Source organism: Bidens hawaiensis, unplaced genomic scaffold (assembly GCF_021521415.1).
Source record: "Bidens hawaiensis isolate Kalapana, Puna unplaced genomic scaffold, B.hawaiensis_p1.1 tig00011542_1, whole genome shotgun sequence".
NCBI classification, from domain to species: domain Eukaryota; kingdom Viridiplantae; phylum Streptophyta; class Magnoliopsida; order Asterales; family Asteraceae; genus Bidens; species Bidens hawaiensis.
The window spans coordinates 693,481-709,795 of NW_027491904.1; the positions used below are offsets into that span (position 1 = coordinate 693,481).

Sequence of the window (16,315 nt, forward strand, 5' to 3'; positions counted from 1 at the left end):
AAGCCTGAGTTCTCTCTTATGCAAATAATAATAAATAAATAAAAATCGGTGGTCTTTTTTATTTTCAAATTTTCATGTAAGATATTATTTTGTTTTACTCTGATAACGTGTAATATTAATACTTAATATTATATTGATCCATATATATAAGTTTTATTGAAAAATGGATGGATTGTATCCAAATTAAAGTATTTTTTGGTCTCCTAATATCCGAAAAAAATAAAAAATACTTTGATATAACCTAGTTTCAATATAATTTATATCAAAATGCATGAGACAAAATTGTATATATAAGGTTTATGCTAAATATTACCAGCTATTTATGAGAAAACTAGATTATATCTTAAAATGAAAAATTATATCTTGATTTCATATCGCTTAATATAATGTTGTGATAATCAAGTTTACTGTTGATATATTCTTGCAGGTGTTGTTATTTATATCTATAGGCAGTGCAGAAAGGTCCAATGCCTCACTGAGGTGAACTTTTTTTTCAATACTGCATTCTTATAGTGCGGAAACATGCTTTTTTGTAGGGAATTTGAGTTCACGTGATAGCAATGTATTTTTGTTTCATGTCATCTTTTACTTATTTGGTGAATTTGAACAACTTACATCTGTTTTAGGGAAAAACATGCTGAAAATTATTGCGCAATGTATGATATATGTGGAGAAAGGAGTGATGGGAAAGTAGTTAACTGCCCTTTTGGCTTTCCATCTGTTGAGGTACATGATAAATTCAAGATAATAAAAACAGCATAAAAAATTATCAGCACACAAACAAAATATTGGAGCATATTTGGAACTAAAATTGCACAATCTGTTTACTAGCTAATGTAGTTGTTTAACATGTTTTACAGCCAAGTGACTTATTATCATCTAAGATCCAAAGTTTATGTCCAACAATTTCTGGAAACATATGTTGTACAGAGGCTCAATTCGATACATTGCGTTCACAAGTCCAACAAGTAAGATGTTTTGCTTCAGTTCTACCTTATAAACAGTGAATCATTACAAGATAACTATAAAGATTTGATCTTGTTAGGCCATAAACAAACTGAACATTCAGTGAACTGTTGGCATCAAGTCTGTTTTTAAAAAAACACATGAACACATGTCTCCTTCGTTCATTTATATCTGTGAATGTTCGTTTACGTTCATTCATTTATGTAAAGAAGATGGTTGTAGTGAAAGTAATGTTTATTACTTGAAGGTGTGAGAAATACATAAACAACTACATCTATTTATACACAAATAAACCCTAGCTATCAAACCATAAAAGGCTCATGGGCTTTAGCCAACTATATGGGCTAAAACCCTAATTATAACTAAATACAACTAACACTCCTCCTCAAGTTGGAGCATAGATGTTAATCATGCCCAACTTGTTACAAATAAAATCTATCTGAGCTTTCCGGAGCGGTTTAGTTAGAATGTCTGCTAGCTGAAAATTTGTCTTCACATGAACTGGTTGAATGGAAGGAGGATCAGTTTGTGTGCCTACTACTCGATCTCTGATAAGGTGGCAGTCGACCTCAATATGTTTTGTCCTCTCATGAAATACTTGATTCTTGGCTATGTGAATGGCTGACTGACTATCACAGTATAACCTCATCAAGTCATTAGAAACAACCCCGAGCTCTCTGAGAAGACGACGAACCCATGTCATCTCTGATGTTACATCTGCCATGGCTCTATACTCCGATTCGGCACTCGACACACACCGTGTGTTGCTTCTTACTCTTCCATGATACAAGATTTCCTCCAACAAACACACAATATCCGGTGGTAGATCGTCGAGAAATCGGACAACCTGCCCAATCTGCATCTGAGAACCCTGATATCCGACCATCTCCTTCTTCCGTGAAGGCACCTACACGACAATGACCCTGATCGGAGTATAATATACCCAAGCCAGGTGAGGTCTTAAGATATCTTAAGACACGAATGGCAGCATCCCAGTGACCGGTGTATGGTGTAGCCATAAATTGGCTCAGAACACTGACAGTAAAGGAGATATCCGGTCGTGTGACGGTTAAATAATTAAGTTTACCAACCAACCGTCTGTATCGCTCAGGATCTTTCATTGGATCTCCTTCCTTTGGGAGGAGTTTCTTTGTAGGAAGCATTGGGGTATCAACAGGTTTACAACCCAGTAAGCCACATTCAGTTAACATATCAAGAACATACTTTCGTTGGGAGAGAAGTATTCCTTGTGGAGAGCGGGATACTTCTATGCCAAGGAAATACCTCAATCGACCTAAGTCGCTGACCTGAAACTGAGACTGAAGAAACTGCTTGAGTTCGATAATCCCGACCTCGTCATCACCTGTGATTATAATGTCATCCACATAAACAACTACGATAATCCTCTTTCCTTTCTGGTGTCTAAAGAAGACAGAGTGATCGTAGGCACTCCGAGTCATCCCAAACTGTCCCATAACACTAGAGAATCGACCAAACCATGCCCTGGGAGACTGTTTAAGACCATATAGAGAACGACGTAGTCTACAAACTTTCGAGGCCTCCTCCTCAACAACGAACCCTGGGGGCTGCTCCATATATACCTCCTCCTCAAGAACACCATTAAGAAAGGCGTTCTTGACATCAAGCTGATGGAGCGGCCAATGATTAATGGCAGCAAGAGCGATACAAATACGGACAGATGACATTTTAGCAACCGGAGAGAAGGTTTCATCGTAATCAATGCCATATGCCTGAGAATACCCTTTTGCAACCAACCGAGCCTTTAAGCGGTGTAAGGAGCCATCCGGGTGTAGTTTAACCGTAAACACCCAACGACAACCAACAATACGCTTCCCTTTAGGAAGTGTTTCAAGATCCCATGTATGATTGGACTTTAGAGCCCCAATTTCATCTTCCATAGCCTGTCTCCATCCTGGGTGAGCGAGAGCGCTCGTCACATTCTTGGGAATCGGGTAGGAATCAAGGGTAGTGGTGTACGCATGAGATTCAGGAGATAGGTGGGTGTAGGCAACATAGTCCTGAATTGGGTAACGAGTACATTTCCGGGGTTCCTTGCGAAAGGAAATAGGTATATCGGGAAGTGGGGCACCAGGAGGATCATAAACGGGTGTATCAGAGGTTGTTGGATCGGGTAAGGATGTATTAGTGAGAGGTGTGGATTGCTCAGATGTAGACGGAGTATCGGAGGGTATTTCGGGGTCGTGGCCAGGGTGTGAATCAAGAGTCGCTGATGTTTGACCCCTACCCCGCCTAGCATATGTGAAAAGCAGTGGCGGAGATTCTGTCGGTGGGTCAGAATCAGTAGAGATTGGATCGGTAGAAGGAATTGACACAGGAATGGTGGGGATGAAGGGAGATGTGGGTATATCGAGGTCGGGAAACGGGTCAGAAACAGGAGTGGAACACTCGAGAAAGTAAGGAGACTCGTGAAAAGTGACATCGGCACTGGTAAAGTATCGGTGAAGTGATGGGCTATAGCATCGATACCCTTTTTGAACCCGTGAGTAACCAAGAAAGACACAACGAATGGCTTGGGGATCAAGTTTGATGGTTTTTGGACTATGGTCATAAACATAGGCGACGCAACCAAATACTTTAGGTGCGAGAGGAAATGGATCATCATTGGGAAATAGTACAGAAAACGGTGTTTTACCATGAAGAACGGTTGAGGGCATGCGGTTAATCAGATATGTGGCAGTGAGAACGGCATCTCCCCAAAAACGATGAGGAACACGTGATTGGATCATGATTGTGCGAGCAACATCCAATATGTGACGATTTTTGCGTTTGGACACACCATTTTGTTGAGATGTATAAGCACACGATGATTCATGAATAATGCCGTTGGTTTTTAAGTATGAAGAAAAGTCGGTGGAAAAATATTCTTTAGCATTATCAGATCGAAAAGTTTTAATGGTGGTGTTAAATTGGTTTTGAACATAAGCATTAAATTCTCGAAATATGGAAAATACCTCACTACGAGATTTCAACAAATAAACCCAAGTAGTGCGAAAATAGTCATCAATAAAGGTAATAAAATATTCAAAACCCAACGTAGATTTGATAGGGCAAGGACCCCATACATCAGAATGCAACAGTTCAAAACAAGAACTGACTCGATTGGGCACCCTAGGGGGATAGGAACACCTGGTATGTTTACCAAGTTGACACGACGCACAATGAAAATTAAAAGACGAAAGTGGTAAATCTGGTCGCATTTGCCTCAGAACCGCTGTAGAGGGATGACCTAACCGACAGTGAGCCTCCCTGACAGCGGAATCACATAAGTTTGCTACAGGATGCGAAAACGGGGATATACGATAGAGACCTCCTGATTCAAAACCAGTACCAATTACCCGGTTTGTTCCTAGTTCATGAAAAACGCAGTGAGTTGGGTAAAAGGTCACAGAACAGTTGTTTTGTTTGGTAATCTGACTCACTGAACAAAGACTGGTAGGAAATTTAGGAACAAATAGGATAGAAGACAGTTTTAGGTTTTCCGAGTTACTGATGGATCCTATGCCGAGAACAGGACATGAAGATCCATCGGCAAGACGTACCGGTGCATGGGAAACATTTTGAAGACTAGAAAAAATACCCCGATTCCCAGTCATGTGATGTGTGGCTCCAGAATCAATCACCCATGATAAGTCAAGGCTAGAAGGTTTACCTGAATGTGCCGAGCTGGTTTGAGGATGAGGCAACTGGGAGGTAAGAAACCGTTGAATAAGATCATGCTCCTCTTTAGTAAATGTATACATGTATGTATTTTCGCCCATAGTGATACACGAAACTGAAAATTGACTGTGAACAGTAACAAGTGCGGGTGGAGGGCGGGAACAGATTCCGGCGTAAACAGTTAATCGTCGTGAACAGTTAATCCCGGCAGCGAACAGTAATTCCGGCAGCGAACAGTAACTTTCCGGCAGTGAACAGAAATTCCGGCAAACGAACAGTAACTTCCGGCAGTGAACAGTGACTTCCGGCGTGAACAGTGATTTCAGATCTGAAGGTTGCTGGTGACGGCTGGTCAGACTCGGGTTCGGGTCAGATCGCGGCTAGGGTTTGGATCGAGAGCCGTAGCTCTGATACCATGTAAAGAAGATGGTTGTAGTGAAAGTAATGTTTATTACTTGAAGGTGTGAGAAATACATAAACAACTACATCTATTTATACACAAATAAACCCTAGCTATCAACCCATAAAAGGCCATGGGCTAAAGCCAACTATATGGGCTAAAACCCTAATTATAACTAAATACAACTAACAATTTAAATTCGTTTATGCTCTTTTGTTTATGTCTGTTTAAGTTCGTCCATTTATATATTCCTTAGAAAAATTTAGGCCCGTTACAATTTAGTCTAATTTAATGAAATTAAAATATCACCTGTAAGAATTCAGTCTAGTTTTATGATATTTTAGGTCCAACATACTGATGTTCATGTTTTCTTTTAATTGGTGTTTGCTTACTTATGTTCATCAATATGCATTCATCTATGTTCAGTTATGTTCCTCTACGTTTGTAAACCGTTCGTTTATGTCTGTTCGGTTCGTTTACAGGCCTAGATATTGTTCTATACATTATCATGTTGTCTTTTATTGCAGGCTATACCCTTTCTGGTTGGATGTCCAGCATGCTTAAGAAATTTTTTGAACCTATTTTGTGAACTTTCATGCTCTCCAAATCAAAGTCAGTTCATCAATGTCACTTCTATTTCTCAGGTACAATTATCACATTTTATAATCCAAAAATGAATTTTCTTTTATTTTATCATATATTGCTTTCAGATGAAGAATAATTCGACTGTGGGTGGGATTGACTACTATATAACTGACACATTTGGAGAGGGTTTATTTGAATCATGTAAGGATGTGAAGTTTGGTACCACGAATTCACGGGCTATTGAGTTTGTTGGCAATGGTGCCAAGAATTTTAAAGGTAAGAAATACATTTATCTTTTTATTATACACATAGATGCATGCAAAATAATGTACATAAATCAAAATACATGAAACATGATTGTATGTTTGTTTGGCAGAGTGGTTTGCTTTTATTGGTCGGAAAGCAGGCCTTCAGGTACCAGGTTCACCCTATGCAATAAATTTTCGGTCCGATACTGATGTGACATTAGGAATGAAGCCAATGAATGTCACTACTTATTCATGTGGTGACACGTCACTAGGTTGTTCTTGTGGTGATTGCCCTTCTGCTCCAGTTTGTTCCAATTCTGCCCCTCAACCGCTTCATAAAAAGGGATCTTGTTCAGTGAAGATTGGCACACTTGAGGTTAACCAGAAATCATAAACTAATTGCAATAATGTCCAATTGGTCATTTTATCTATAATTACCTTAGATAATCAGATTTGCCATACTCTCAAACATCTAAGTATGATACTTTTACAACTTTAAATCGATTAAGTGCATTTGAATACTATCTTAACAGCTTGTTTGTTACATTTGGTTATCAGATTCTCATATTGAATATCAAATACTTACTTCCAAAACACATCCTTATACTATGCATTTAGTGATTTAGTTTTATATACTTGCAGGCAAGATGCATTGAAGTTTCAGTAGCAACGTTGTATATCTTATTGGCCTCCTTGTTTCTTTGGTGGGGCTTGTTGCATAAAAGGAAAGAAAGGAACCCGGATTTGAGAACTAAATCATTGATGCATGTGACTAAGGGTGGCCCAGTTCAGCGGGTCCATGGGAAAAAAGATGAGCATATTCCCATGCAGGTAAAATACTAACTTGCAAATTTGTATATAAATGTACATTAAAGAATATACATATATACATACATGTATACACACGCACACGCACACGCACACGCACACGCACACACACATATATGTGTGTGTGTGTGTAGATTTGGTTTCCAGTAAAAAGAGTTTTATAACCTAAAAAGTGTGATACGGTTATGGGCCATTGATAAAAGGATGGATGATCTAAGGGTGCCACATCAGCAAATTTCTCGAATCAAAAGGAATGGAGGGGTAAAACTGGAATAGCCTACAATTGTTGGCTTTTTTAAAGTTCTCTTTCTTAAAGAATACGTTAGTAATTTTTTCATACATTAATATATTTAGAAAAAAACTTATATTGTAAAACCGAGCAATATTTATCTTTAATATAAGTATCTTATTGTTATATACAGGGGCGGACCCACATAGTTCTCATCGGGGTCCCGGGACACCAATGTTTTTTAAAAATTACTTAGATACGATATATTAAATTTTGTAAGGACCCCATAAAAATTAATACTTAGAACCCATACTATTAAGGTTGAACTAGTCTAGTGGAAAGTCCCTTGTTTTTTCTTTGAGAGGTTGCAGGTTCAAGCCTCACCATACCCAGTTTTTGTTGTTTTTTTAATATTCTAGTCAATATTAGTTATTTAGTTAGGGTATTTGTGTTTTTTCTTTAGTTTATCCCATATAACCATTATCACTTTAATTTATCCGATATAACCATTATCACCATGCAACATATATAATGACAACACGAGTTTTACATATACTTAAATTATTTATCTTGTGTATGTATGTTATAATTAATCATTTATTTGTGTAAGAGTTAGTTTTTCATGTCTTGGTTATTCATGTAAGACCATATATATATAGCTTACGCTTATGTTTTTCGGGTATGAATAAAAATGAATTAAAAGTGTATGTTCTATCTAGTTTCTAATCTATATTCTTTCTACTTACTCGTTTCCAATGACACCATATTTTCGTGTTTTATTATGTTCCTCGTCTCGACCCGACCCGAATAACGACCGACCCAAAAATTTTGTAAACCGGAAAAATTGGGACCCCATTGGCAAAAAATCCTGGGTCCGCCACTGGTTATATAAAATAAAAAGAAAGCTTTTTTTAAGTGTGTTGAACTGGGTGTGAGTTCCATATGGTATTTAAATTTTCAACATGGTGTTTTATTTCTACCCAAGTGTTTTAATTATTACAACATGATGTTTTCTTGTACCCGTTTTTTTTAGGCATATACCCTTTACCCCCTCCCCCTCTTTGGACACGTGGCGCTTCCTAGCGGCTTCCTCACTTTTTAGATACAATTGGCTTTTTAGCATAATCCCACCCTGTGTTTGTATATGCATCACTTTTGTAGCTATATATATCACATTTTGTTTTTAGATGTTGGAGGATAACCCTCAAATCACAAGTGGGGTCCAGCTTTCAGTTGTGCAAGGATACATGGCTAAATATTTCAGGTTAGAGCTCATACAGTCAAATGCTAAATACCTACACATATTATCAATCTTTTAAATCTTGATCAAGATATTGATTTGTAGGTTATATGGAACATGGGTTGCTAGAAATCCAATTATTGTCTTGAGTTCGTCATTGGCTGTTGTTCTTTTTCTTTGTTTGGGTTTACTTAGTTTTAAAGTAGAGACGCGACCTGAAAAGGTATGAACAAAATTTTATTACTGCTTTTGTTATTAAAATAACTTTTATTTGTAATAATAATAAAATTCTGTTATTGCAGCTTTGGGTAGGCCATGGGAGTAGAGCTGCAGAAGAAAAACAATACTTTGACAGCCACCTGGCACCTTTCTACAGAATTGAGCAGGTGAGAAAGTATCTACATGCATGATTGTTTCACGTGAAATTAGGCCCATAAACGAACGAAGCGTTCAGTGAACTGTTCGACGGTAAGTTCGTATATTTAATAAACGAACGAAGATGAACAGAATTTTGGTCATTTAGTTAAACATACGAACATAAACACATGTCGGTTCTTTTGTTTATATTCGTTCATTTATGTTTGTTAATATATTCAGTTAATTTTTTAGGCTTGTTATAGTTTAGTTTAGTTCTTATTATTTTTAGGCCCAACACATTGTTGTTCACTTCAGTTTTTAATGATTTTATCTTAGTTATGCTTGTTCATCTATGTTTAGCTATGTTTGTTTGTTTGCGCTTGTGAATTGTTCATTTATACTGCTCATTAACGAATACAAACACGTTTATTTTCTTAACGAACGTCCACAAACAAGAAAAGCATATCGTTCAATTGTTCATGTTCGATTGTTCAGTTAAAGTTAATAGAGTTTGGTTCTTTTAATATCTGTTAGCCTTTTTTTTTTTTTTACAAAAATGTTCTCGTGTTTATGAAGTTTGTTAATTTGCAGCTGCTATTGGCAACGAAACCTCAAGGTGCGGATATGAAACCACCAACTATTGTCACAGAGGAAAATATAAAGTTACTTTTTGACATACAAAAAAAGGTACTACTTGAATTTACCTTCTAGTTATCAAGTTGATATACGCCTTCGGTTGCATAATATTAATATACAATTTGCATTATTTTAATAAAAGGTAGATGGAATTCGGGCCAATTATACTGGATCGTTGGTTTCTTTAACAGACATATGCATGAAACCTCTTGGGGAGGCATGTGCCACACAAAGTATTCTGCAGGTAGTTATTTTGTTATATTAACTAATAGAGTTAATTACGCAGATGGTCCCTTTGGTGGGCAAAGTAACATGTTTGAGTACTAACTTTGAAAAGTTGCATGTTTGGGATTCGTGGTTTTTAATTCTGTTACGTCTAGACTCTAGAACCACGAACCCCAAATATGCAACTTCTTAAAGTTAGTACCCAAATCTGTTATTTTGCCAATATTAGAATCATTAGTACGTGAATATGTTTTTCCATATGTTCTTTACTGTTGTCTGATGATTTGTTTTGGATATATATGTTGCAGTATTACAAAATGGAGCCCAAAAACTTTGATGACTTTGGGGGTGTTGACCATGCTGAATACTGCTTTCAGGTATAACACTGTTTATAGTTTCATGTGAATGGTTGAAAATATGTTTTTAATTATGTCTCTCAAGTGGTTTAATTATTCGAATAATATATTTTAGCATTACACTTCTGATGAGAATTGTATGAGTGCATTCAAAGGCCCACTAGAACCAAGCACAGCATTAGGAGGTTTTTCTGGTAACAATTACTCTGAGGTAATTTATGATTTTTATTTATTTATTATTACAAATGTAAATGTGTTTTATATATAGTGACCCTATAATGATGATTTAAAGTCAGGCATCTGCATTTATTATAACTTATCCCGTTAACAATGCCGTCGATAAAGAAAGCAATGAAACTAAAAAGGCTGTTGCTTGGGAGAAAGCCTTCATTCAGTTAGTGCAGGTTTTTAACCTTTTAGTCTTTTTTTTATCTCTCAAAATATAAATTTTTATCACATTCTTTGCAATTATATAACAATATGTTTGAAAACTCATTAATCTTTGTAACAGGATGAGCTCTTGCCAATGGTGAAATTCAAGAATTTGACATTATCTTATTCATCTGAAAGCTCCATTGAAGAAGAACTGAAAAGAGAAAGTAGTGCAGATGCTATAACAATTTTGGTGAGTGCATAGTTTATTCGTGTGTTAGTTTCATAGTCAACTTTAGGGACTTGTGCTTTAGTGGCACATGTTAAAGTAGAGGAGTGCACATAACCGAAATAACCAACCCAATAGAAAACTGATGGTTTTGTTTTATGTTTTCTGAAAATCAAATTTTCAGTTTGGTCCAAATGTGTATAATCAGTCAATAATTATTTGACAAAGAAGGCCTAGATTCGTTGTTTGGGTTTTTTTTTTCGGGCTTTTTCAAGCCCAAATGGTCAAACCAAAATCACCAAAACCATTGTGAAAACCGAAAAAAAGAAAACCGAATTGTTTTCAAAACCGAAATTTTGGTTTCAAGTTCGGTTTGAGCCCAAAACTGACCCATGCACACCCTAGTTAAAATCCAATAATATTGATCTTCTAATTTTTGTATTATACAAGCTTGCCCTTGATTTAATTTGAAAGAATTCTTTTAGGAATAGCGAGTAAAGTAAAGCCAGGACTTAAATCAGTTGAATAAAAGGATTGAACATCATTAATTTTTATTAAATGCTCCTTAAATTTTTTGCATAAAATTACACTTTTAATTTGTTCTTCAAATGTCTTCTGTTAACTCTTTGTCAGATAAGCTACCTTGTGATGTTTGCTTATATATCATTAGCATTGGGCGATACTCCTCGCTTCACTTCCTTTTATATTTCTTCCAAGGTATTAATCATTATTAATCTTTAAGATAATCACTTTATATTTTAACGTTTAGAGTTTTAATTAATCATTATTCTATATTTCTGTTCCAGGTATTGCTTGGTCTTAGTGGAGTGATACTTGTGATGCTTTCTGTTATTGCATCAGTTGGTCTTTTCAGTGCAATTGGAGTAAAATCTACACTCATCATTATGGAAGTCATCCCTTTTCTTGTTTTGGCTGTAAGTTTTCACCTTTTTTTATCATATGAACAATAATATAGTACAGTTGACCACTAACCTGAAGTCAAACTTAATTGGAGACAGGTGGGAGTAGACAACATGTGCATTCTAGTACATGCAGTTAAAAGGCAGCAGGTTGAATTGCCACTAGAAGGCAGAATAACTAATGCGCTTGCAGAAGTGGGCCCATCTATAACTCTAGCTAGTTTATCGGAGGTTTTAGCATTTGCAGTTGGGAGTTTTATTCCTATGCCAGCCTGCCGAGTATTTTCTATGTTTGCAGGTACGAGCGGGGCTTGTCTGTGTTTGTTTGATTAAGTTTATTTGAACAACTGAATGAACACAGACACTTAAAAGGACGGATTTTCTTGTTCGTGTTCGTTCTTTAAAAAAATGAACATGTTCGTGTTTATTTATGTTTGTTTGTTAATATTATAGACGAACGGTTCACAAACATAAATGAACGAATGTTCACAAATCAAAATGAACAAGTGAGGCATGTGTTCATCTTTCATTTGTTTAATCAATAAACAAAACTGTATTCATGTTCGTTCATTTATTAAATGAACAAATGTAAATGGACGAATATAAACTAGCGTTACTAAAGTATTTGAACAAAGAATTATTGAATGAACGAACATACACGATTTTCTTGTTCGTGTTCGTTCTTTAAAAAAATATAAACGGCATGTGTGCATGTCTGTCTGTTTACTTAAATGAACAAAAAAATGTGTTTTTATGCTCGTTAAATTATTGGATGAACGAACATACACGAACTTTCTACCAAACGGTTTAGTGAACGTTCGGTTCGTTTACTAATTGGTCAAACGACTTGTAGCTAATTAAGTTAACCAACAAGGATATAGGTTGAAAGTCATTTGAAGTGCATAAAATCCTCCTAAAACTCTTGACTTATAAAACATTAGATTATTGTTATCGACATATAGTTTATGTAACTTATTTATAAATTTGAGAAAAATTTCAGCGCTGGCAATACTCTTGGACTTCCTTCTGCAAGTTACTGCTTTTGTAGCTTTAATTGTTTTTGACTTTCTAAGAGCTGAAGACCAGAGGATTGACTGTTTTCCTTGTATTAGAACTTCGGGTTCACTTGCAGATACCGATCAAGGTTTGTTAAATAACTATTCTATTTTATTTTCTCATGTTATTTAGGTATCTGAAATCATTGCTATTGTAGGTAATGATCAGAGAAAATACGGATTACTTACTCGATACATGAAGGTAAACATTAATTTTCATCATTGAAAAAGTGTTATTTAACTTTCTTCTTGTGGTCTTATCATGTGAAACTTATGCTACTTTTCAGGAGGTTCATGCACCCATACTAGGTGTATGGTGGGTCAAACTACTAGTCATTTCCGTGTTTGCTGCATTATCATTGGCCAGCATTGTAGGTTATTTCATTGGTGTATTCTTGATTGTTATTCTTTACAGTTTTTATCTTTCACCCTTCTGATACTTTATTATCTTGTTTATTATAATTTTTACAAGGCGTTATGCACAAGAATCCAACCTGGTTTGGAACAAAAAATAGTTCTGCCTCAAGACTCGTATCTTCAGGTATCAGCTCTTTATAATAAAATGTAAACAATTAATCATACAAAGTATTGATCTGTCATTTTTTCTTCAGGGTTATTTCAATAATGTATCAGAGTATCTCAGAATTGGCCCACCTCTATATTTTGTTGTGAAAAACTATAATTACAGTTCAGAATTAGGTCAGACAAATCAGTTGTGTTCAATCAACCACTGTGATTCAAACTCCCTTTTGAATGAGGTATATTTGTGATTATTTAAAAAGAATTTCAGAATTACCAACCTAAGATTGTATCTATATAATTTTTTTTTAAATTGCAGATATCAAAAGCTTCTTTGGTTCCCACATCCAGCTACATTGCTAAACCTGCTGCTTCATGGCTTGATGATTTTCTTGTTTGGGTATCTCCAGAAGCTTTTGGCTGCTGCAGGAAGTTCACTAATCAAACTTATTGTCCTCCTGATGATCAGGTTAGTTAAACTACTACTTACATATTATGCAATATATGAAGTTATAAATATTATGTAACTTCTTAGTTCATGTACTTAAAAGTGAATGATGTTTTCTCAGCCTCCTTGTTGTTCTTTAAGTGATGGTTCTTGTAGTGTAAATGGAGTTTGCAAAGACTGTACCACGGTAACTACTGCATATCTGAAACCTTGTTTGCATAATAATATTTCTCTATAAAGATTAAAATACGATTAACTGCATTTTGTACATTTTAGTGTTTTCGTCACTCGGATTTACAAAACGATCGTCCGACTACAACACAATTCAAGGAGAAGCTTCCATGGTTTCTTGCTGCTTTGCCTTCTGCTGACTGTGCGAAAGGCGGGCGTGGGGCCTACACCAACAGTGTGGATCTTAACGGTTCGTGCAGCTTCATGTAGTTAATAATATCAAAGGACCACTTTTTGTCAATTTTGGCAATTTTTTTTGTTTGACCATTTGACCCATTAAAGATAGAAATATAATAGTCTATATTTTGTTGGCAGACTTTGAGGATGGTATCATTCCAGCATCCTCATTCCGTACATATCACACACCCTTAAACAAGCAGGTAGAAAACTATATATTAAAAATGAAGCGAGTTTTATAACATCCTATTAAATGATCAAAAATAATTTTAAATTCAGGTTGATTTTGTCAACTCAATGAGGGCTGCACGAGAATTTAGTTCACGGGTCTCCAATTCCTTAAAGGTAATACACATAAGCATGCAGCGGTTCATGTTTGTATTTTTGTATACTTTTTTTAGATGGTGGCAATTTCGACCCATTTACAGATTTACTTATGAATTGGTTGATTCAGGCTGTTTTTATCTCAAAACGGGTTAAAAAGAAAACTTATCTAAATCATTCTTATTCAAAGATATAGATAATACATTAACAGCATTGTTTTTATAATCGTAAGTTCATAACTAACATTTACCTCCTTTTACAGATTGAGGTTTTTCCTTATTCGGTATTTTACATGTTCTTTGAACAATATCTTGACATATGGAAGACAGCATTGATCAGTCTTGCAGTAGCTACTGGTTAGTGATTTTCCATAGTATATGGTTTGACGTTTGACTTGCTTTGCAGAACCAGTAACCTACTTTCCCATTATTTTACAGGCGCCGTATTTGTTGTCTGCCTGGTTATTACATGCAGGTAAGTTTTGGAACTTGTTTTCTTATTATTTTGAGTTAAGTTGCAATACGAAGTTTTTGCTGATGGTTTCATTTCAGCATATGGAGCTCGGGAATAATTGTTCTTGTGCTGGTGATGATTCTTGTGGATCTACTGGTATATTAACTTCTTGTTGCTTTCATATTGAAAATTATAGTAAGTTCTATCATTTTCTTGAAGAGATATATAATTTTATTGTATGCAGGGAGTCATGGCTGTTTTGAACATCCAACTGAATGCTGTGTCTGTTGTGAACCTCGTGATGTCAGTTGGTATTTCTGTCGAGTTTTGTGTACATATAACACATGCTTTTTTGGTAAGTGGCTATTTTATTTTTGTATTTTCTCAATACTGTTATCATGGTCATGGGTAGAAAGGTCATTTCTCACTGGTAGTTTACTTTCCTGACAGGTTAGTAGCGGTGATAGAGATCAACGAACCAAGGAGTCTTTGGCTACAATGGGCGCTTCAGTTTTCAGGTTTCCAATTTTATTTTTCATTTATTACTTCATTCGATTTATATAACCTTTTATTGCATTTTTTAAATAAAAAACAAAGCATGAATCTATAACATTTTTTTAATATTTTTTTCTGCAGTGGAATAACAATCACAAAGCTGGTAGGAGTAATAGTCCTTTGCTTCTCAAGGACCGAAATATTTGTGGTATTATTCTACTTTTAAATATTTTGACCCGGTTACTTATGAACGGGGGTTGTGTTTTATCTCAATTGGGTTGAAGCCCAAATTTCATTATATTCTACTTTTAAAGATTTATATTATAAGTGTAATAAATTGTTTTTTGAAGACAACAATTGTTTATATATATTTTCAAATGGACAAAAACTACTTATGGGCAACTCAACCCGGCCAACCTCTTCGACAAAGACCTTTTACCTAAAACTAATAGGGTTGTAAACTAGTTGAGCCAAACTCGGCTCTCTTAACTTACTAGAGCTCGAGATCGTTTCATGCTCTATTCCTAAAGATCGAGCTCGGCTCGTGAGTAGTTTTTCAAAGTCGAGCTTGGCTCGGGCTTCACTCATTTATTTACTAACTAATTCATATAAGTTTGTAACTTTTTGCTATATATTTACTTTAATTGTAACTTTTATATATAACATAACATATATTATTTACATATGTATAACTTTATACATAATAATATATATTATATAAATATATGTTTAGTATTTTAAATAAAAAAATTATAGATGATAGGCTTGTAAGCCAGCTTGAGCTCGTTAAGTGAAGCTCAGTCTCGTTTATTAAACAAGCTTATTTCAAGGCTCGGGCTCATTAAGCGAGCCGATCTCGAGTATGTGAGATATTTTGTCTAGTGCTAAAAACCAGTTTGTGGTATATGCAGGTTTACTACTTCCAAATGTACCTAGCCTTGGTTCTTCTTGGTTTCTTGCATGGTCTAATTTTCTTACCAGTAAGTTGGCATACATTAATATGTTCATGAAACCTATTTAACCGCGAACTACTACTGATCATCTGTTTGCATGCAGGTGGTATTAAGCATGTTCGGGCCGCCTTCAAGACGAGTTCTTGTTGAGAGGAAAGATGATAACAAGTTTTGTGCCTCACCGTCATTATAACTTGTGATGCAAGAAAAACTGTTAATATATAGGGGTACCTCAAGTTATAGATTACAGCTAGATGAAGATAGATGTAACTTAACTTGTAAGTTATAACCGCCCTTTTTTCTAATTATCAACCACTTATAGCTTTTACGCGGTTATGATATTGTTTTGAGTGTCTTAAGATCTCAATTA

At 35.5% G+C, this 16,315-nt stretch overlaps 1 protein-coding gene across 1 annotated transcript; it reads left to right on the plus strand.

Annotated features, from left to right (window-relative positions):
• The first annotated feature begins 462 nt into the window (after positions 1–462).
• LOC143538310 (uncharacterized) lies at positions 463–16,273 on the plus strand. Its single transcript, XM_077031902.1, has 37 exons — positions 463–480; positions 627–726; positions 861–968; positions 5,593–5,709; positions 5,776–5,926; positions 6,027–6,274; positions 6,541–6,729; positions 8,143–8,219; positions 8,301–8,418; positions 8,498–8,581; positions 9,144–9,239; positions 9,331–9,432; positions 9,722–9,790; positions 9,885–9,980; positions 10,066–10,173; positions 10,281–10,394; positions 11,004–11,087; positions 11,177–11,305; positions 11,390–11,588; positions 12,291–12,434; positions 12,504–12,547; positions 12,633–12,716; positions 12,818–12,886; positions 12,957–13,103; positions 13,184–13,333; positions 13,434–13,499; positions 13,589–13,733; positions 13,859–13,923; positions 14,000–14,065; positions 14,307–14,400; positions 14,482–14,518; positions 14,596–14,653; positions 14,742–14,852; positions 14,948–15,015; positions 15,134–15,200; positions 15,904–15,972; positions 16,049–16,273. Exons 2-37 carry the CDS (start codon positions 655–657, stop codon positions 16,136–16,138), a joined length of 3,735 nt encoding a protein of 1,244 aa, XP_076888017.1. The 5' UTR covers positions 463–480; positions 627–654; the 3' UTR covers positions 16,139–16,273.
• The last annotated feature ends 42 nt before the right edge of the window (positions 16,274–16,315 follow it).